This window comes from Populus alba, chromosome 5, assembly GCF_005239225.2.
Source record: "Populus alba chromosome 5, ASM523922v2, whole genome shotgun sequence".
Taxonomy (NCBI): Eukaryota; Viridiplantae; Streptophyta; class Magnoliopsida; order Malpighiales; family Salicaceae; genus Populus; species Populus alba.
Window position 1 is genome coordinate 21,110,414 of NC_133288.1, and position 21,471 is coordinate 21,131,884.

At 36.0% G+C, this 21,471-nt stretch overlaps 3 protein-coding genes and 1 long non-coding RNA gene across 5 annotated transcripts; 3 read left to right on the top strand and 1 right to left on the bottom strand.

The window, feature by feature from the left end:
• Positions 1-1,900: 1,900 nt before the first annotated feature.
• LOC118062144 (alkylbase DNA glycosidase-like protein mag2) lies at positions 1,901-6,014 on the top strand. Of its 2 annotated transcripts, XR_004689713.2 has the most exons (3): positions 1,901-3,207; positions 5,248-5,425; positions 5,565-6,014. XR_004689713.2 is itself a non-coding variant. In XM_035075840.2 (2 exons), exons 1-2 carry the CDS (start codon positions 2,105-2,107, stop codon positions 5,584-5,586), a joined length of 1,125 nt encoding a protein of 374 aa, XP_034931731.1. In that variant the 5' UTR covers positions 1,902-2,104; the 3' UTR covers positions 5,587-6,014. The 2 variants fall into 2 exon arrangements, 1 of the variants encoding a protein (XP_034931731.1); XM_035075840.2 differs by lacking the exon at positions 5,248-5,425 and having other exon boundaries at positions 1,902-3,207.
• Positions 6,015-7,320: 1,306 nt separating this feature from the next.
• On the top strand, positions 7,321-9,203 carry LOC118062274 (uncharacterized). The gene is made up of 4 exons (XM_035076000.1): positions 7,321-8,092; positions 8,180-8,301; positions 8,402-8,701; positions 8,826-9,203. The coding sequence occupies exons 1-4, from the start codon at positions 7,321-7,323 to the stop codon at positions 9,201-9,203; spliced, it is 1,572 nt and encodes a 523-aa protein (XP_034931891.1).
• A 3,676-nt stretch (positions 9,204-12,879) lies between these two features.
• On the top strand, positions 12,880-14,934 carry LOC118062145 (zinc-finger homeodomain protein 2). Its single transcript, XM_035075841.2, has 2 exons — positions 12,880-13,437; positions 13,642-14,934. Exon 2 carries the CDS (start codon positions 13,793-13,795, stop codon positions 14,684-14,686), a length of 894 nt encoding a protein of 297 aa, XP_034931732.1. The 5' UTR covers positions 12,880-13,437; positions 13,642-13,792; the 3' UTR covers positions 14,687-14,934.
• Positions 14,935-19,393: 4,459 nt separating this feature from the next.
• LOC140955650 (uncharacterized) lies at positions 19,394-21,104 on the bottom strand. Its single transcript, XR_012170004.1, has 2 exons — positions 20,773-21,104; positions 19,394-19,669 (listed from the first exon to the last, which is right to left on the bottom strand). It is a non-coding gene; the product is annotated as an uncharacterized lncRNA (long non-coding RNA).
• Positions 21,105-21,471: the final 367 nt, after the last annotated feature.

Here is a 21,471-nt window from a genome sequence, read left to right on the forward strand (position 1 = left end):
AACAGGAAAGATAAGAAAATTAATCTAACAACAAATTGATAAAAAAAAAACTTGAACGATTCTATATATATAAAAAAATGATTAAATTGTTACCCTGCATGTTCTTAATTTTCCAATGGTAAGTTTGAGATCAAAGTAGATACAAAACATCCTGATCACAACATATTCCTGTTGTATATTTAAAAATTTTATGCCGGTTGTGATTTAAAGTAAAATTTTTTAAAATATATTAAAATAATATATTTTTTATTTTTTAAAAATTATTTTTAAAATAACGCAATATACATTTCCAGACAGACCACGAGACAAGAAAACGTGGCGTCGATTACTAGATAAGAGTCGTGGGCCATGGCTGTTGCTATATATAATTAAGGAGTTGATGAATCACCTGGGACGCACAGATGGTGGATGCATATGTGATGTGTTTGTCACCCTGAAAACAATTTAGGCTCTCGGACATGACCTTGTGAGATGATCGTTCCTATAAATCGCAACCCTTCTGGGCCAGGCGATCACCTGGGTTGTCCAGTCTAATTACATGATCCATGCGTCGTTTTATAGTGGCTCGTTGAGCTCAGTGATCCATGCGTCGTTTTATAGTGGCTCGTTGAACTCAGTGATCCACCATTGTTGATGCACTTTTTTGTCGAAGGTCTTAATCATCTGTAACCATTGAAGAAAACTGGGACGATCATATTCATCCTTGGTGGCTTTACTGCACATGCATTCATAGTTCACGAGACGAGGACGACTCTTCTCGGCAGCTGCGATTTCTGATTTTTTACTATCTAGCTCTTCGAACCATGGTCTCGGTGCTTCTTCGAAATACTAGAATTGTAAAATGCAATCCATGCTTACAATATCTTTTTCTTCTTCTACTTTACAATTTTTTTTAAAAAAAAAGTGATTGAAAGTGTAGTAGTAATTGCAATTCAAAATATTTTTTATTTGAAAATGTATCAAAATAATATTATTTATTTATTTTTTAAAAATTATTTTTAAAATTAGTATATTAAAATAATTTAAAAATATAAAAAAATTAATTTTAAATAAAAAAATTTAATTTATTAAAAAATATAATTTCAACTACGTTCTCAAATATTATCTAAACATTTATTCTTTATCAATTCCGTGCTCATTTATTCAACAAGGTCCTTGTATTCCATTATACTCTATTAATTTTAATTTCTCTAAAAAATATAGATAATTAATTAATTAATTAACTTCCTAAAAAAAATCACATCAAACATTTGAACGGTTTATATGTAATTTGATCTTGAAAGAAAATTCACATCTAATATATACAACAAAATATAATAACTGTGGAATTATATCAATAAAATAAATGTATAATAAAGCTAAATTTACTAAGATATTTTTTAAAATAATTCAATCCATAAAAAAAATTAATTACGTTTTGAAAAAAAATATAGAGTTTAAGTAATAATGATGTTAAAAATAATAAATATTTTTAGATTAGTTTTCAATTCTTGTATATAAATACTATATTCAATGAGTCTAAAGTTTTTCTCTAATTAGTTTATTCTCTCACAAATTATTACAAGTTACGACAATATATTAATGAATTATTGATTTTTAAAGGTATATTATAATAATAGTAATAAAAATAAATTTAGTTTTTTTAAAAATCCTAAATGGATTTTATTTTTTTTACTTTTTTATTGATAAAAAAGGATAAAGAATTCAAAGATGGACACACGAACGTAGAATCAAGTTAGGGTTGTCTTAGAACTTTCATGGGCTGCAATATGGGCTTTAAGGTGCCCGAAATTAAACAAATTTATCCAAGTCTACTGGGCCTAACATCCGAAACTTCACGAGTCGAGGAAAGAGCGCGAGGATCACTGTAACTCAGAGACATCCACTTTCCTTCTCAGATGACACCAAAACGGAGTGCAGCGAAGACGTGAGTGGGGGGTCAATCCTAAAATTTCCGCTACTCCACTTCAAATTCTTTCACCTTCCACAAAATAAAAATAACAAACACCTGGCTCTAAAACCACCACCACCACCACCACAACTACCGCCGCCCACCACTGACAGTGAGACAGTCAGCCCTAGCCCCCAATTTGACTGATCACTGATGGGTGAACAAACCAAAATCCAGCCTCAATCACAACCAGTCCAATCAGAATCCCAGGCTCTCCCCCAAATCGAAGCCCAGGTCCAAACTCAATCACTGTCTCAGCCATTCAATACCCCCACCACCACCACCTCGGAATTAACCACTGTTCCACCACCAATCACATCTCCTCCCGCCAAAATCCCTTCCCGTCCTCGTAAAATCCGTAAAGTCTCACCCAATGCTGCTGCAACCACCGCTAACGACCCTAAGTCTTCCCCAACCTCCACCACTACCACAACTGAAACACCCAAAACCCCTGCCATCAAAACCCCAAGAACAAAAACGTCCCAACAGCTAGTAATCGCCACTCCGCGGATCGTGGCAAGATCTCTAACATGTGAAGGTGAGCTTGAATACGCAATTCACTATCTCCGTAACGCCGATCCACTCCTTGCTTCCTTAATTGACACCTACCAGCCTCCTAGCTTTGATACGTTCCCCACTCCTTTCCTTGCTCTCGCTCGCAGCATTCTTTACCAGCAACTTGCTTTTAAAGCAGGGTCTTCAATTTACACGCGCTTTATTTCGCTTTGTGGTGGAGAGGCTGGAGTTTTACCCGAAACAGTTCTTGCTTTGACTCCACAACAGTTGAGGCAATTTGGGGTTTCTGGGCGTAAAGCGAGTTACCTTCATGATCTAGCTAGAAAGTATCAAAATGGTATTTTATCGGATTCTGCAATTGTAAATATGGATGATAAATCGCTTTTTACAATGCTTACTATGGTAAATGGGATTGGTTCATGGTCAGTGCATATGTTCATGATTTTCTCGCTGCATAGACCGGATGTGCTGCCAATTAATGATCTTCAAGTGAGAAAAGGGGTGCAGTTGCTTTATAATTTGCCGGAGTTGCCACGCCCATCACAGATGGATCAGTTGTGTGAAAAATGGAGGCCGTATAGGTCGGTTGCGTCATGGTATCTTTGGAGATTACAAGAGTCAAAAGGGTCACCTTCCAGTGTGATAGCAGTGTCTACTAGTGGTAATTTGACACAGCAACAGCAGGAAGACCAGCAGCAGCCTCAGCTTATTGACCCAATAAACAGCATTCTCAATCTTGGGTATGTCCACGTTCAGTTTTGTTGCACCGCAAATTTGATGCATCTAACTTTCATGTTCTGCGTTGCTATTAGTTGTTCCCGTTCTTCTCTTCTCTTCTTTCTCGATGCGTTGTTTATTTTACCCGGTTGAAGTGCTTCAGTTCTATGTGTCTGTACTTCAAAACTTGCAATGTGGTTGTTCGGGGACATAATTCCTTGCTAGATTTTACATCCATAGAACTGAAAGGGGTAGTTTGAGTTTTAATTTTTAATCGCTGCAAGGGGGGGTTAAGTATGGGGTGGTTCTTGAAAGTTTCTGATCCGAGGCACGGGGATGCAGGGGGGGTGTCTTAGGGCTGTGATTCTGAACTTGAAACATTTGTTCCCTGGTATTTTCCAAAAGCTTTGCATCACAAGTCTTGTTGGACTTAAATTTTTTGGAGAAAGGGATGGATAGACCAAAGTTGTTAAAATAGGGATCCTGACTGCACCGTGAACATGGGGGAGGGGTTTTGTTAGTATTGAATGTGGGCTTATAAGATTATCTAAACTAGAGAAATAAACAATTAGTCTTATAGATACACTGCACATTAACATATCATTAGTTTTAGCATTTTAGGCCTAAATCATTGCGGGTAAACTTTATGCCTCCAGAAAATGGCTGTGCAAAATTACATAAAATATGTAGCAAGGACTGAAACATAGAACAGTTTAGAAACTGAAGATGGAGTTGAATTAGTGGGAGACTAGGTGGAAAAGAAAGAGGGGCAATGAGTGGAAATAATAAATAGAGTATGCAGGGGGCTCACAATAGTTTGTTAAACACTCAGCAAAATATTTTATCTTCTGCGTTGGACATAGCACGGCAATCACAGATTAAACATTGATAAGAGAATGCAACTCTAACCTGCCAAACCTGTCTACTGTAATTAATAACTGAATCTGTCAGGCATGGACAATCAGTATCATGCCTATTATTTTTTGGCTTTAAGTATTATGAGATTGCCGAGATCTACAGTGTTCTCTTGTTAAGTTCATATTGTAGCTCTCTAGTTGAAGTTGAAAGAAATATAATATTCAGTGATGTACCTGTCTAATATTACGGACAAAACATTTCAAGTGATATAGGTTTAACATAAAAAATCATTTAGTTTCTTTCAAAATGGAAAGTTTGCTGTAGTGGAAACTAAAACGTAACACTTCCTCTTCACCGTACTTTTCATGTTTTACTTTTCTTCGTTTGCTATATCTCTAATGATGGCAATCCCCGTTTTAAAAACTCAAGTTCTGCCCTGCTCTCGATGATATGATCAAAAATGACTGTACTGTTATGGTTATATTTTGGGATTCTGCTTGTATTTTCCACCGTTTATTTTCTATGCCTTAGAAAATGACTACCTTAGTGGTTACTGTAAAACCTGAGGCTTTAGTTCTTTCACATTCTAGATGTTATATTCAATGATCAGTGCCATGAATGCCATACTATTGATAAAGCTTGTGAATATCATTGTTGACATGAATGTTGTACTATTGATAAAGCTTTGGAATATCATTGTTTGCTCAAACCAATGCCAAAGTGTGTCTATCATTATATGCTTCCCAGTTTGTTCATGACAGGTTTGATTTTATTTCCAGAGCTGTTGTTAGACCTTGTGGAATTTGTAAAATTGGAACCTGAGATTGAGAGTTGAGACTTCCTTTTCTTTATAAGTGGATCTATTTGAGGCATAGCAGAAAAGTTCACGCACCTAGTAATGGCATATAGTTATTTGCAGTCTAGTCAATAGTGTGGAATACTCCATGTTCAAACATTCCTTGTTTTGGGATCTTGTCAGGGCAATACACTATTGTTCTCGCTTGCATTCCTTTGTGTTATTTTCTTAACTACCTTAAAAGATTAACCTCTTTAATTTATCTAGGCTTGAGTTTATTTTTACTCGGGTTCTTAGGTGTCCCTTTTCAGTTTTATTGCAAATGCTATAATTAAATTAGGTGATGCTTTTCATGCTTTATGGTTTCCTCTTGTTTAAAGTTTAATTTCATATGTTTTCCAAACTACAGAAGAGATGTTTCTGGTTGGTTGATCTAATGGAATTGGAAAACTGATCTTACTGCCCGCTAGACTCCCTCCCCAACTGTGATGAGATGGTCGATGGACTACTCTTGAATCACCTAATGTGGCGGGCACTCGATTTCACAAGGACCCAGGCTAGCTGGGATACAAACCGTGGTTGGCAGGGTCTGAATAATTTAATTTGCTGAGCAGAACAGAATACTACGTTATTTTGTAGAATTTAAATTGCTGTACTTTGGAATACACATCCGTGTTTCATATGGCTTTTTGACATCTGTTCCTTTCTTTTGCCATCATGATTCAGGGCCTGTGCTTGGGGACAATGATTGGGACCTAGGATGAGGAGTTATTCTTCTATCCTGCAATCATATGGGGTGCTTCCAGAGCTGTGCAATAAACGGAGAATCACTAATGAAAAGCCTGGACATCCAAGACATCAAGAGATATTTGTACTTGCCTCTTGCTTTGAAAAATAAATAACACTAGATGCGGTCAAGCTCTGCTGTCTTTGTAAAAGATTGGATTAACATCAGAACTTTCTTAGAGGACATCGTAGGGTTAGAAGAGCTTTCAGTGCTTCTGCCTTTTTGACTGTGGCTGGCTATTTGTGTCCTGGAAATACAATCAGAACCTTCATCTGTATAGGCAATTGCTCTTATTAAAAGACCATCACAATCTGACAATGTACATAGAAATCCTGGACAAGGTTTTACATGTCCAGGGTATTAAATAAATCAGATTGCAGAGGTGCATCGGCTAAATTGCCCACAGGAGCTATCAGAGCGTTTTCAAGGACTTCTAGAACACAATCCTTCTCTCCTGCGCAGGTTTTGCTGAAGGTTGATAATGCCAGCGAGGCTCAAATCTGTCATGGACAAGTCACCCCGTTGCCCAAAATTTCCTGCTCCTACCATCTGAATCTATACTGTCTCTGATGGAGACATGATTTTTTTTTAATAATGCCCTGTTTGTTTGAAAAGTAGATTATTTTTTATTGTTTATCAGGATCGTGCAAAATAATTTCCTGGAAAGTATAATAAAAGTAGAAAATCATTTGTATCTATCACATAAAAAATAAAAAATAAAAAATTTATTTTTATTTATTTAAAATTATTTTTTCAAGCGAGTGTCAAAGATGGTGGAGAAACATAAACAGCCTGACAAGGCCGTTTATGCCTTTATGGTTACATTGGAAGATAACATCTGCAGCCAAGCTGGCAATGAAAGGATTTTAGCTTGCCAGAGAGAAGAAAGACCGTTGGGTAAACTGTGCATCAAAAACAAATATACTGTCATTTACTTATGTAGGCATAGATCAAATCAGATTCTTTTCACAAGAATTTCTTGTAATAATCGACTACAAAACCTAATAACGTTATCCAAACAAATATATTGTTTTTTTTTTTAATAATTCCATGCCGTACTAATTAACATAAAAAGATTATTATTACAATTGGCCAACTAATTTTTATTTTCTTTATTCTTAGTGAAGGCGTACAATTCTTTTCACACATTTAGGGACTTTATTTCCGTGTTTTAAAAATATTTAAAATAAAATAATTTTATTTATTTTTTTATTTATTTTAAATTAATATATTTTTAGTATTTTTAAATTTTTTTAATGTGTTAATATCAAAAATAATTTTGAACAATCTCTAAATGCTTAAACTTCCCAATGCGAGAAGAATTTGTCTCTACCCTGACATGGCTGTAAAACTCGGATTGACGGTTGTTGGGCCTTTGATTCATTTGTTTGTCGATCCTTCTTCAGAAGTTTGCTTTTGTATCTTCCAATTTGTTTTCTGGCAGCATGGCATGAACAATTAAACACGAGGACAAGACGAAAGACGGCTAAGAGATGCCGGGATTGATTTGCCACCGCATCTCTGCATGGAGGATGTTCTCGAAGAATATCTGCAACATTTTGCATCTTGTTCTAGTTTTCTTCAATGGCAAAAAGATTGCCCATCTTTATCCTCTTATTAAATTCACTTATTCTTATTATAAAATAGCCCAAGAAAGTTGTTGCTCATCACAACATACACACCTGAAAAAACAACATGAACTACGAGAATTATGACCCTTCTTTCCCTGATCAACCTGTGGTCGATCTCTACCTCCCACTGTGGGCTAACCTACCATCCTTTCGGTCCAAGCCAGCCTTCATTTGGGCTGAAGATGGCTCAAATGGTGCAACCAAGAACTCAACCATCACTTATGCTCAGCTCAATGAATCAGTTCACTCAATTTCTACCCAGTTACTTACTCAATTACAAAGAGGTGACACTGTAGTGATTTTACGCTCACCTGGGTTAGAGCTTGTTGAGATCATCTTTGGGTGCCAAAGAGCTGGCCTTTTGTGCATCCCTGTGTTCCCACCAGACCCTTCTTTCACTAAAGAAAACTATCACCATCTTGTTAGAGTTCTGTCCCAGACAAAGCCCAAAGCTGCCATAACGCACCATGATTACATTGCCAGAGTTCAACGCTACATCTCCTTGTCCTCTGACAATCATAAGCTTGCAGAGATGTTGCAAAAGCTCACCTGGATCTCTACTTCTGATATCAAAGACAAGAAAGTGAGTTCAAATATGGGCTCATTGCCTTATAAGAGCTGTAGACCAAATGAATTGTACTTAATCCAATACACTTCAGGTGCTACAGGGATTCCAAAACCTGTGCTGGTAACAGCAGGAGCAGCTGCTCACAATGTGAGAGTAGCCAGGAAAGCCTACGATCTCTATCCAAGCAGTGTTATTGTCTCTTGGTTGCCTCAGTACCATGACTGTGGCCTGCAGTTTTTGTTATTGACTATCATATCTGGTGCAACAAGTGTGCTAACATCACCTGGCGCCTTTGTGAACCGGCCTGGGCTATGGCTTGAGCTGATTTCAAAGTTCTAAGCTACTTGCACTCCAGTTCCATCATTCTCATTACCATTTGTTATAAAGCGTGGTGGGGTTGATAAAGGAACTCAGCCTATAAGTTTATGGAGTTTGAAAAACTTAATCATCATCAATGAGCCTATTTACAAAGCATCGGTTGACAGATTCGTCGAAATGTTTAAGCCTTTTGGGCTAAACCCGTCATGCATTTCTCCATCTTATGGCTTGGCAGAAAACGGCACCTTTGTTTCAATAGCATGGAGAGGCAACTGCAGCAATGCTGCTAGCTTTCCACACAACAAGCTCTTGCCATGTGCAAGGCTTGCTTTGTCCACGTGAAGAAGAAGAGGACATGGACATTATAGTTGTAGACGAAGAAACTTGTGAGCTTGTTGTGGATGGAACGGAAGGTGAGATTTGGGTCTCATCTCCAAGCAACTGCTCAGGTTACCTTGGCTACCCATCTTTAACTCGAGAGATATTTCAAGCAAGACTAAGGAACAAGGTGAGCCGGTGCTTTGTCCGCACAGGCGATAGAGGAATCGTCAAAGGAGAAGTAAGGTTTCTCTATGTGACCGGTCGGTGTTCAGATGTTATCAAACTCCCAAACAATCAAGAAATACACCCTCATTTCATAGAGACAGCTGCTCAGAATAGTTGTCAAAAGTTTCTCAGAGGAGGTTGCCTTGCTGCATTTGAGATGTCAAGCACTATATATAGTTCTTGTTGCAGAGATTCAAAGACACGAAAAGGATGTTAAGGTACTGAAACAAATCTGTGAGTGGGCCAAGAAAGCTGTTCTGAAGGAAGAGAAAGTTGAAATTGGCTTGATGGTTCTAGTTGAGAGCGGAAGTGTTCCGAAAACAACTTCAGGGAAGATTCAAAGATGGGCTGCCAAAGATATACTGATTAGAGGCAAAATGAGTGTGGTAATGGAGATGCAGTTCGAGGATAACAATGCAAGATTCTTGCCATCGTACGAGGCAATAGGTAAAGCAAATAAAGAGATCAGATGTCAAGGGGGAAACAGAACAAGTACTGTTGCTGGAGATATATAGAGATCAAGAAATCTCCCTAGCATTTTCAAGCACTCCAAGGCGTCCCCCAATGCTTTCTCTTCTGTGAGAAAAATTTATTGTGGTTGCTTCTCTTGAATAAGCTAGCGAGTTAATGCTAAATCTTTCGTTTAACCAGATTCCGAAGCAATTTGTTTTTCAAGTCACCATGAATTGTTGTGGATTCATCGATGCTTTATTAAAAAAAGTCCATGCAATGGTGGAGCTACATAAACTTAGAATTTGAAAGATTTTCCCAGGAAAAAAGTATGAGAATTTTGGTTTGGGCTTTTAGGTTTGGGCCTTTAGAGTAAAAATGCCCGCGGCTCCAGGTCTGGTAAGGCCCTTTTCTTTCCTGCTTGCTTCGAGCGTGTCCATTCACCCAGGGCCCATAAGCAACGACATTATCAAGAGTTGATCGCATAGCTGTGATCCGAAAAAAGATGCGGCTCACGAGTTATTCAATCAACTGAAAAATCATCAAAAATATTTTGTTTTTTTCCTTAATTTCTTGTTGTTGACCCCATTGAATTAACCAGGTCTTATTAGGTTAATATTTAAAAAAAAAAAATTATTTTTGCATTAAAAAACCCAGATTTCAACAAATTAATACCTTTTTTTTTTGGCTCGAATCAAATTTTAATTCTTAAATTTTCCAGTAAAAGCTTTTTTTATATATAACGAGTCTAGCAATAAATGGCTAAGCCAAGACATGACCTAATTAACCAATCACTTCAAAAAATAGTATTTTCAAATAATCTTTGGTGACCAAATTCAACTACAAAAACTACTTGTGCCAGGATCATTTTCTTCTCTATAGCTTGATATTATTATTATTAAAAAAAAAAACTCGTTTTTTTTTTATAAAACAAATGCAATCCAAAATCGAATCAGTGATACTTATATCATGTGTAGTTTTACTTAAAATCGGTAAAACTTCATCAAATGAGTCCATCAATCTACAAGCACATTTAATGACTTCGAGTGAACCTAGCTCTAACATACTATTCCAGGCCTCCATCGGTTCCATGCCCAGGATTCTGCTTCCCCGGGCCGGAGGAGCAGCTCGATCCATTAGTCCGCCTCTAGCTCCCCGAACCCACCCGACTGGTTGTCACAACGCAGAATATAATACCAGTGAAAGAAAAAGAAACACAGATCAAGATAAAATCTAAACATTTCGAAGAGATTTTATTTCATTCACGGTTGCCACTGAGTAATCCCTGGAAATGAGCTTTGTTTACGAACAATTGAACTACAAATAATGTAATTAAGAATCTTATAAAGAATTAATTAAATCCTAACTCCGAGCAAACACAGACGGCATGCTTCATACATGCAAGCAAGATGAAAAGCGATGGACGTATAAGAACTTGTTTTGGGAAGGGAAACAAGGGCATCTTTTTACTTGGAATATTTTTTTAATGTATTATTGGTGAATATATATAAAAATATACCTAATCTCTCAATAGATGGTAGAATTAATTGCTTTGATCTTTGGATATCAGAGTTATTTTGATATTCAGAATATATAGTTTAATCTATACACGTAAAGGCAATGACTAGATTTAGTAAAAGCTAATTTCAACTTCAACCGCAATTCCAAACCAGTGTTTCCGTTTATGGTTAAAGTGTGAGAGAAAAAATCAAATCTTGAGTAAAAAATCACACTTCTGGGTGTTTGATAATCCTCTTAAACACATGTTTTTGTTAAGAGAATACATTCAAACCATGATTTTGAAAAAAATAAAATAAAATTTCATGTTTTCTCCCTTCCAAAATCATGGGTTAGATGCAAATCATGAATTTGAATACAAGCCATAGCCTTATTATAGCAAAGGAATCACGCCCTCGATGGGGTTATAGAAAAGAAACAAGAGCGCAACCTTAGACTTCTTTATATTTATTTACTTGTTGATATGCTTACTTCTTTCGACCAAGAATTTCTCACACCGTATATCGAACCTTAAACCACTTGTCTTAAAGTATACATTTTCTAAATCAGGCAAGGGAGAAGTTCAATCTCGAATCCATGTTTTGTTTGAAAGCTTTTACTCATCGATGAACACATTAACAAATCACTCACATAGTCGGCGAGCCATTGCTAGTGGAAGGAAAAGCATGATCACAGCATTAAATGAACTGCCACAAGTAGTACTGTGGTGGGCAAAAGTATTCGAGCGTGTGATGCTTTAGCCTGCCACACCCCAAATCTTGAATGCTGCAATGCGCATGCCAAATTAAGCTGCCTAAGCTAAAATGTCGAGAGATATTGAGATTAAAGCTCTCGAAATGGAATAGATTAAAAAAAAAAAAAAACTCCTATGTTCCCAAGAGTTTGACACCGAATGTGATATTCAAACTTCGAAATTGCATTCGAGATTAACGGGACCAAGGCCTAGAACGAGCATGTGATTTGCATCTGAAGAAAGAAAGAAAGAGGGAAGAAAAGATTCGGAGTCGGATCATGCTACTCGTCATGATAAAAAAATGTATAAAGCTCCTGGCTCCTGGCTCTAGCTTTCGGGATTCTATTGGTGGGAGCTGTATTGCAACAAAAAATGAACATCAAGAGGTGGAGAGGGCTATGTAGGAAGCAAATAGGCAAGTACCAAAGCAAAAGATGTTGAAAGAGAGGGACAAATTAAGCCATCGATTGCATCACAGAAAGGTAAAGACATTGCTCGGGGCAAGCGTGGTGTTGCAGGGAGAGGCTTGCGATTCAAAAACAGAATGCCTACCTTAGCCATTGGTCATGCTTGAGAGATGAGATTGCGAGAATCATTCTGCTCTACATTACACGACAACACCATTACTGTGGACCGTTCCCATGCAGGTTTTTTTCACTTTTTACCCCCCCCTCCTTCTCTCATTTAATGCAGCTCTTTCCCTCTTAATTTGTATAAAAATTATCATTAAACTTTAAGCATTTATATAACAGAATCTTTAGTTATTCTTGGGCAATCTTAAATTTATTATCCATGTCCAAACTAGAACATTTACAGAAATATTATTTCAAATAGCTTCCTTAATTGGATGCTCCAAATCCAAGTAAGCGTTTGTTTGTGTATGATATTATGGTAACTTTCATGGTTACAAAATGATAAAAAAAAAAAAAAAAAAGATTATAAATAGTGGTTTTTTTGTAATTAAGGAATAATTTGTTTTGTGCTGTAAAAGCGTGTTTAGCTTTTAAAAAAATATCAAATTAATTCCACTATAATTTTGATGTGATTTTAGAATCAGAGAATTATTTATTTTTTATACGAATATTTTAAATAAAAATTAGACATAATCATATATATTTAATAAAATTAAATATTTATACTATTCTGCTTGTCAAATTACAAGTGTTGAAGATCATGTCTATAGTAATTATTTAAAAATAATAATTTATATGCATTTGTTTTAAAATATATATATTTTTTTAAATTATTGATCGTAATACCAAATACACAATAAAATTTCAAAAAGAGAATTTCCATTGGAGCTACTGTGATTAACTAAATATTTTATAAAAATATAATAAAAATAAAATACAATTTCACCCGCACCGAGATATATTATAAAACAAACCCTAACACTGTAACAAAACATAGGGGCTGTAAAAGCATGAGTGATCGAGTTCATGAAACTAATGACAGGGTGATGCAGTGTCAAGGGTGGTTTTAGACTAAAAAGCACCGTATCGAATAAAAAGCAAGCTAGGTCGCGTCAAGGGTGAGGGAGGAATACACCGTATGCATCTGTTTGGTTATTTAGGGGGTCAGGCTGGGTTAAAGATAAGAAATGGAAAGGGAGGCAATAATGAAGGGGTGAAGTGGGACCCAGTGTGGCAGGGCGTGGGAGAGGGATGAACATGACGTTGTCGGTTGTTTTGTGCAGAGAAAGGGAGGGCTCTTAATCTCATCACCATCTCCTCACAAAGTTTATCTACCCTCTGGCTTCATCACAAGCAACCAAGCTGTCTCTTGTTGGATATGTAGTTGGCCTGTTGGAAGCCCAGAAGCACAGTCCTTGCTCCCATGCTCTGAAGCTTGAAAACACCACACAAACCCTCTCTCTTTTACATCTTTCCCCTGCTGATTCTTTTGTGGTTTCTGCATCCTTGAAGACATTAGCTAGAGAGAGAGAGAGAGAGAGAGAGATGTTAAAGACTTGATGATGGTAATAAAGCCTGTGGTGCTGGTACTGCGCGCTAGCTGTTGCCTCTCTCTCTCTCTCTCCCCCTGAAACTGTGAGTTTTGTCCCATTTAACGTTCAATTTCCTTTTTGTTCTTAAGATCTTCTTTCTTCGTTTTATTGCCTCTCTTCCATCTTATCTTTTGGAACAACTGAGGATGGAGCAGGTTCTTGAATTTAGCTTAGGGCATTTCGTACGTATTTAAGCTGCTATACTGTGATTTTTGTTTTTGAAACGCTTCTTCTCCTTTACTGTTAGGCATAAAATCTTGGAGGGCTCCAGGATTCGAAGTTACAATATTGTTATATCAAAAAAAAAAAAAAAATCCGAAAGCTTAAGATTTTCTTTAAAAAAAAAAAAGATTATAGTGCTGCGTTTAAGAAAGCTAGCTAGGCGTGGTGCAAAAATCATGGAGATAGGAGGTCTAGAAAATGATATAAGAACGTCAGTCCCTTCAAGTTACAGTCATCAATCGTCAGGGCTAGAAGGAAGAAATGGGAACCACAATGGCACCACTGTCCTTACTTACACTCAAACCCTAGATCGCCAACGCCAACCCTCAAGATCTCCAAACCCAGATCGACTTGCAATCATCTCAAGCGGACCCAACTCCAAAACATCCACTACAAGGTACCGCGAATGTCTCAGAAACCACGCTGCCAACGTAGGCGGCAGTGTTTATGATGGCTGTGGTGAGTTCATGCCAGGGGGAGAAGAAGGAAGTTTAGAGGCGCTCAAATGTGCTGCTTGTGAGTGCCACCGCAACTTTCACCGCAGAGAAATCGATGGGGAGACTCAATTCAGTCCTGGTTCAAGAAGAAGTGCTACCATGGTTCATAGTCTTCAGTTGCCACCACCATTGCCTTCTCCAGCTGTACTGCACCACCACCACCACCACCAAAGATATTCTATGGGGTTGCATACTAGTCCTCACACTGCAAATATGGTTCAACCCATGAGCGTGGCTTTTGGTGGTGTTAGTGGAGGAACTGAATCTTCAAGTGAGGATCTCAATCCTTTCCAGTCTAATGCAGATGGAGTGCCACCTCCTGCACCTTATGTTATGTCAAAGAAGAGATTTAGAACAAAATTCACACCGGAACAGAAAGATAAGATGATGGAGTTTGCAGATAAAGTTGGGTGGAGGATTAATAAACAAGATGACGAGGAAGTGCAGAAGTTTTGTGCTGAAGTTGGAGTGAGGAGACAGGTTTTCAAGGTTTGGATGCATAATAACAAGAATTTGAAGAAGCAGCCACAGCAACAAGTTCCACTTGACGAGAACGAGAACGAGAACCCATGATTTTTTCCTTGAACATCATTAATCGCTTCAGGTGATAAGGGATCCATGGCGGATATAAATGTGAAAAGCCTTGGTTGGTAGCTAGCTAGTTGTGTAGGAAGGAGAGGTCTATGAACAAAAAAAAAAAAAAAAAAGGAAGGAGGTGGTTTAGCAGGATTATTGAATATGGGAATTAAAGTCTTTGTCTTTGATCAGAAATTTGTAAGATTCTCATGTTATCTTAATTTCTGCAATCCTCCTTTTTCTCAGTGCCATTGTTCTTAGAACCTAGCTATAGGAAAGCTAGCTTCCATTGTTTTCCCATTGGAGTTATTGGGCCGGATCGACCGTACACATCTTTCATTTCCAAAGTTACTCAATTACTTTCCCCAGTATTATTATCAGAGAAGGGAAACGAAGTAAGAGATTGTATCCTTGTTCTTCATTGTGCTCGGTTCTGTTCAAGTTTGAACACAATCATACGAGGAACATGTGCATGAATCCTAGTTGATATATTGGCAGCCATATGGGCCATGTTAGGCTTGATGTCTTATCTGTCTATATCCCTAACTTAGCCTGTATTTGAACCCAAAAAATAGTAGGGCTGGGCCATGTTTAATTCCATCCTCATCCATCATTTAATAATCGATTGGTCGCCGTTTATAAATATAGTGGGGACATGTTTTGTATTTCGAAAGTATAAAGAATTATTTCTAAAATATTTTTTTTTATTCAAATACATTTCTATTCTTTTTATATTTATTCATACCCTCTTACAACACTAATCAGACGTAAAATTAATTACGAATAAAAAACAATTAATTTGTTGACTGTTGTTGCTATCTGTTTATTTTTATATTTCAAAAATATTTTTAAAAAAATTTAAATTTTATTATTTTTTTACTTAAAATTAATATATTTTTAGATATTTTAATGCGTTGTTATCAAAAATAATTTTTTAAAAAATAAAAAAATATATTATTTTAATATATTTATAAGTGAAAAGCACTTTAAAAAACAACAACGGTAAAAAACAAAAGCAAAGTCAATGGATTTATCCCCTTTTGGCACATCTTATGTTGTAAAAAGAATATGCTGATATATTATAAAACACTTTTAAAAACATATTTTATACCATAGTAGCAAACGCATATTTGAAGGCATTTTGGTTTTGTTTTTTAAAAATATTTTTGAAAAAATTATAAAAATAATTGATGTTCACCTGGTGTGAGGGTGTAATGATCAAGTTCATCACCGTGGTCTGGAGACTTTTGCCTGCCCAAGTCGCATTCTGTAGACTGTTTTCGCATATGCAACAGGAGAAGCACAGTAATTAATTATATGGCATCAATTCATGAACAAGGGTTGCGTTTATGTACAGTATCGCATTTATTCCCTCACTTCTTCCTATCATTCAGCATCTACCAAAACTCCTAAATTATTACAGAATATGGTGATTAAATTATTACTTCAGATTTTTATACGTCAATAAATTTGTCAAAAATATTTTGTAAATTATGTATCGTTAATTATTTTATTTTATAATTATTTTATTTTATTTCAGATTGCTTTCTATAAGATTATTAATTCTAATCTTATTATCTGAGTTAAGGGTTTGACTTACATCTTCTTCTTTTTTAATTTCATCATTTAATATTTAAATTAATCAAGAATTGAGCTTCATAATTTATTTTGATTTATTTTGTTTCAGGCTATTCTGGTCTTGTGTTGTGATCAAAGTTTAACAAGTTAACCTAGGTTGATTTGAGTTTTTTTGTTATATATATTTTTTAAATTTTATTATTTAATATTAGATTGATTTAGAATCAAGTATAAATATATATTTTTTATTTACTTGTTATGAAATTATCACAATCTCATTATTTAAATTATGAATTTTATATATTAATATGGATTGACTCGAGTCAATTCAATATGCTACCATTTTAATATTTTCTTTAAAAAAATATCATTTGATTTTTTTCTATCAAACTATGTTTTTTTTTAACAGTTATCCAATTTATATTTAGATTTATCAAATTAACTAAATCACATTAAATCAATCTTTCCATGATTTTTCATTTCTTGCTTTAAAAAACACGGTATTAATGCATGGATTTTTTTAATGTTTTTTTTTTAAATTATTTCAACTCGGTAACACAGGTAAATGATTATATTCAAATATAAATGAGTATAATTCATGCTCATGCAAAATAAAGTGTAAGAAATCATTCAAGAATAAAGGCTACCTTATAAATTTTTTATTTTATAGTTAAAGACACTTCCATGGATTGAAACTAATTAATTTATAATCTTCTTCCCACAAATTCATACCTAAATTGATGAGAAACCCATTCTAAATCCTTCTGCTGGGTTAATCTGAAAATTAATCTGTATTATTATACAAAACCAGGCCAATGGATCTTTCTTTTTTTAAAACAAAAGAAAGAAAAACCCAACCAAGACTGAGCTGTCTTTCGAACCAAGTTTAAGCCTGTTAAATCAATCACCCTTCTCCCCCAATAAACCTTAACAAAAACTCTCTCTTTTGATTCAAACAAACTTCAGTCTCACTCACACATATCCATCTTCACTTCATGGACCCTACACGGCACCCTCCCTATATCCCATAAATCACATCTCTCTCCTTAGATCCTACGGCCCAGCTGGCCCACAGTCCCCTTCACTCAATCTCCAACCCTTCAAGATCAAAATGCTCGATCTTGAAACGGGTAAACACCAAGCGTTTTCGTCGACGTCTACTCAGCTTGTTAACGATTCGAATCGGACATGTCAACTGCGCGGATTCGATTGCCTGTGTTGCGGTTAATGATGTGTTTGTGATGCGTGCGTGGGGTGAGAATCTGGGCCGATGAGAAGGTTCTGACGTTATCGGACGGTGGAGGAGAGCTGTATGGGGGCCGTGGGAGTGTCTGGTGAGTTGCATGAGGGATGCGTGATGGGTTTGTTTTGTTTGGGATGGGTGTCCGATCCAGCAGGTTTTGCTCGAATGCTTTTAATGCTGCGATCCTAACGTTGAATTTAACCACGAAGAAACTAATTTTGTTTTATTTAATTACATCCGTGGTCCCTCTACTCTAACAGTTTGATTAATTGCCTCAATCCACTACTAATTTGATCGATAGTGTCCTTTTACAATGAGGATCCCGTTTAGAAACACGGCTGCTGTAGCACCCTTCCATATTAATTTGTTTTCGTGTATTTAAAAAGTATTTTTTAAAATCTTTTATTTTTTTTATTCTTAATATTTTTATATTGTTTTGATATTTTTAATTTAAAAATGGTTGAAATTCTGTTTGGCATTGCAGTGTGTTTTTGAAAATTTTTTAATTTCAAATTAATTTATTTTTTTATATTTTTGGGTTAATATTCTAATATTAAAAATAAAATTTTAAAAATAAATAAAAATATTATTTTAATATATTTATAAATAAAAAACACTTTAAAAATAATATCTACTACACTTAAAAAAAAAAAAAAAGCTCTCAAATTGCAAACCACACCCACATTCTAAACAGATATTCAACCTACGAGTGTGTTTACCCTGATTGCTAATTGTATTTCTAGCTTGCTTCAAGGATACAAAAAAAAAGATTCAAACAATAAAATCATTTTTTTATTTAATTTAATGGCTAAATAAATAATAACATTATTAAGTTATGAAAAACTAACTTTTATTTTTCTCTTCGTTTCATATCTATGAGTTTTTTAAGGATGGTTTTATTTCGGTGTTTAAAAACATTTTAAGCTTTGAAGATTGTTCGTATGTTTGAGTTTTGTTCCAATTACAAAGTTAGATGAATTATGAAGTATTCTTGAAATAATTTTTTTTTTTATTATTAATATAAATATTTAGATCAATTTAAAATATATCTGAACTAATTTCACAATCCAAAATAATATTTTTTTATTAGTTTTTAATAATTTTTCATTAAGAAAATTCAGAGGTAAACATTAAATAATGATGGCATGCTATGTTATTAAAGAAACTTGCGAAGATTTCTCTACAAAAGAGTAATTTTTATTCATACAAGCAATCTACATCTCGATGGCATTGCATCTACCGTATACACTTGGAGATTTCCGAAGAAACCTTCCTCTACTAATTAAAAATGTACAATCTGCAAAAGGGAACCGATAATATCTTGATCTTCCCTTTCCAAAATGAAATACAATAAATTAATATGTAATATGAACAGGTCGTCTGGTTTGGTGTTTATCCGAGTCTCATGGCACGAGGGCCTGCTGCAATGGGAGCCGGTGCCTGCCCCTGTCCTGCTGCTGCTCTTGGTTGATGATTTCTCGAAATTAAACCCGTATTCCTGAGATTAAACGCCAGACCAATGAATTCCTGTTGAAGAAACTTTCTTCACCAGGATTAATAATCAAGAAACCTAAAACCTGTATTTAGTTGATGTGATATGAAAATCTTTCTTAACATATATTTCATTTATTTAAATATTTAATTGATTTTTTTTTATTAACATTGATATTCGCATAATGTTCAATTTTTTGGATTGCTCAATTTTTTTCTTTATAATGTTCAATATTTCATGCGTTCTCTCTGTTCGGCAGGGCTGGTGTATTTACGGGGAAAAATTATTTTCATGGTCTTTTGACAAAACAAAGGTAGTAATATTATGGAGAGGAAACCAGTTTATTAGCACCCGAACCAGATTTTTAAGGTGATTGATTTGAGTTGGAAAGGATTAAAAAGGAGAGTAAATTATAGAACACAGTACGTTATATAACAGTAGACAACATCATTAAAGTACACGATACATCGTACGTACAAGCTTAAGAAGTGTGAGTAACACAGGACTTGTTCACGTTGCTTTCATTATTACTACAGTAACTAACTCTGGACAGAACCAGAACAAGCAAGTAGATTCACTTCTTTTTTAATACTTGGTCTTGCATGCATATAGTTTTTACAGATCTGGACCCTTCGGCGCTTCATTGCAGCTTTAAATTCCTCATAGCCTGTCAAAAAAAAAAAAACAGCATTAATTAGTGATGCATAATTATATTTAATTCCCTGGTTGGAGTGTTTAGTTTTAATTAATTAACTTTAGTGGGTTGTCAACACCCACATTATCCTTGAAATTGGAATTGTATAGGAACTCGATCAAGGGACTTGTTTTATTTATTTTTTTAGAATAGATTAGCTTACTTTGGGCACATTGGATGCGTGAAATTTTTGTTTCATCTTATAATTAATGCCGCCTAAAGTCCTGGCTAGATCCAAGAACCCGTGTCGTGAGCAGGTCTGGGGATTACTGGATTGGGTTACAGATCAGGAATGTGAAAATTGACTAAATTAAAAAATTGTGTTTTCTTGTGATCAGCATTAGAAGCGCTGGCTAATTTATAATAATTTTTGCTCCGTTCCAAAGCATATGTCCATGTGCATGTGATCTAATACAAGCAGGATTAGATTTCATGTGGGCTTCTTTTTTGTTTTTTCCTGGGAAGTTGAATTTATGATGGATAGTCTTTCGAGAGGGAACAAGGGTCGGTGTTAGGTTTACCCTAAGTCCTATAGCTACTAGGAAAGGAAAGGAAAGGCAAGTGAATTATGAAAAGATGATATACATGAATACTTGGTCGTCGACATACGAACCCTAAAAATCCGTAGTTAATGCTGGAACAAGAAGCTTGTGACGTTTTATGTTACGTCATACACAATCTAAGGAAGTTTGCTGGACTGGTTTGAAAGTAGAAGTAGGCGCCGTGTGGCTTTTGGCAATATATATACAGTGGGCAGTTGGCAATATACGTGCACATGAGTAGAGAGGAAGGAAGCAGGTGACAGCACAGATAACACAAGCACATGCTTTAAAGTTTAAATAGAATAAAATCGTAAATTGATGGGAGCTCAATCCGGTAGCACTGAAGTAGACTCGATTGACAGGTGTTTGGATTAACTACGTACGTTTTTAAGGAGCTTAGTGTGTGCCTGGAGATGCCCTTTCGATTTCCGAGGATAATAGATGGGAATGCGAATGCTTATGTCTTGAACATGTGTAAGATGCGTAGCAAACAATATTGCATGCAAGAACATTGAAGTTGGTTTTTACGCGTACCTCTGCTAGCTCTTCAACAGGCCCTCTATATACTATTGCTCCCAGCGGGCTTGTAGTTCGGTAGTGGAGCTTGGCCGGATTCTATATATGTAACATCCTCCACAAGACGATCGTAGTGCACCTTAACTTCTTCTGCTGACTTGCTACCCACAGCCTTGGCCACATTCTGCCAGCGGTCTGGGGTGTCTTTGTCAAAGACAGCCAGTGCCTTCTCAAACAGCTTGTTTTGTTTGGGCGTCCAAGAGGAGCCAGAACCATGTGAAGACGTGAAGTAAGCCATTTCCCTTGTTGATAATCGGGTAGTGGAGGGACGGGTAGGTTAGACGGACGGTGGTGAGAAAGGAATGTGGGTTGAGCACTCCTGAAGCTAAAGAACAAGCTACAAGCCTAGCTAGGAGGAAAGAAACTAACTTCAAGAGATCAAAAAGATCGATCACTCCCTCAGTCAAGGGTCGATGGTATGGACAAGAGATCGACATGCCTGCTCTTTATAAGCAGGAGAAAATGGTAGGGCTGTGCAAGTGGGAGATTTTTTTTTTTCCCACCCTCGAGGGTATAACAATGTATGATTCTCTGCCGTAAGCAAAGGTAAGAAGGAATTGAAACGAAAAGGGAATCGGTGTCGAAAGGACTGGCTTTTTATCAAGTCTTTTCTTTGTCTTTGATAATATCATCATCAGCAAGAGGGTTTCCTCGAGA